General features: G+C 35.0%; 1 protein-coding gene across 1 annotated transcript; it reads left to right on the plus strand.

The window, feature by feature from the left end:
• Positions 1-92: 92 nt before the first annotated feature.
• LOC112095012 (structural maintenance of chromosomes protein 1-like) lies at positions 93-1,001 on the plus strand (the record flags this gene model as incomplete). Its single annotated transcript, XM_024176699.1, has 3 exons — positions 93-200; positions 278-417; positions 912-1,001. Coding segments are annotated over 3 exons (338 nt in total), but the record flags the coding sequence as incomplete, so codon positions are not given.
• Positions 1,002-1,014: the final 13 nt, after the last annotated feature.

Raw genomic sequence — 1,014 nt, forward strand, 5'->3', positions numbered from 1 at the left:
TTTTGTTTTGTTTTCGTCCTATACTTGCCGTCTTTATGTGTTTGGTGCCAATAAAGTTTGTAGTTGAACCATTGTTGTTTCTGTTGAATTAGTTGTGACCGTTGATGGGATACTCCTTACCAAATCTGGCACAATGACTGGTGGTACCAGTGGCGGAATGGAAGCAAGGTCAAAACAATGGGATGATAAAAAAATCGAAGGTTGGTTTCATTTGTATGTGTATGTAGTTTGATTTTATTATTTTTGGCTTGTATTATTATTTGTTGCTTCTTCACAGGACTGAAGAAAAAGAAAGAACAGTATGAGTCAGAGATGGAAGAGCTTGGGTCAATTAGAGAGATGCAGCTAAAAGAGTCTGAAGCATCTGGGAGAATTAGTGGACTTGAAAAGAAGATCCAATATGCGGAGATTGAGAAGGTGACATAAAGGATTTCATTCCCTTCTATTATATGTAGCTAAGCCTTCAGGAGTTATTTAGCTGGTCTTATGTTGTATCTTCTCTTCCTTTCAAGCTTGAGAGACATAACAATTACTAGTTTGGGTTCAACTTGTCCTCTGTTATAGTTTTGTTTAGAGATGGGATTTGGTTTTAACTACTTAGTATTGGAAGGACTGTCTACCTTAGTCCAAAATTAATGGTTTATTTGCGTTCCTAGATAAGATCTTTTTCCCCCCCTTTACACACACACACACACATAAAGATATTACAAATATATATGTTTGTGTGTGTGTATGTGTGTCTGTAGAATTTCTGTAACAATTAAATCTTTGTTGTTGAAAGATAATGTCAAAACAAAAGGGTAATATTACTTGAAACCTACATATACATCTTGACAATCTCTATATTGCATTCGGTTTTGCTTTTCTTGATAATTTGTCTCAAGGCAGATCAATATCATTGATGTTTGCAGAAAAGCATCGAGGACAAACTTACGAACTTGAAGAAGGAAAAACAAAATATTAAAGAAGAAATTGATCGTATTACTCCTGATCTTCTGAAGGTGACAATGCTCT

Source organism: Morus notabilis, unplaced genomic scaffold (assembly GCF_000414095.1).
Source record: "Morus notabilis unplaced genomic scaffold, ASM41409v2 C11360724, whole genome shotgun sequence".
NCBI lineage: Eukaryota > Viridiplantae > Streptophyta > Magnoliopsida > Rosales > Moraceae > Morus > Morus notabilis.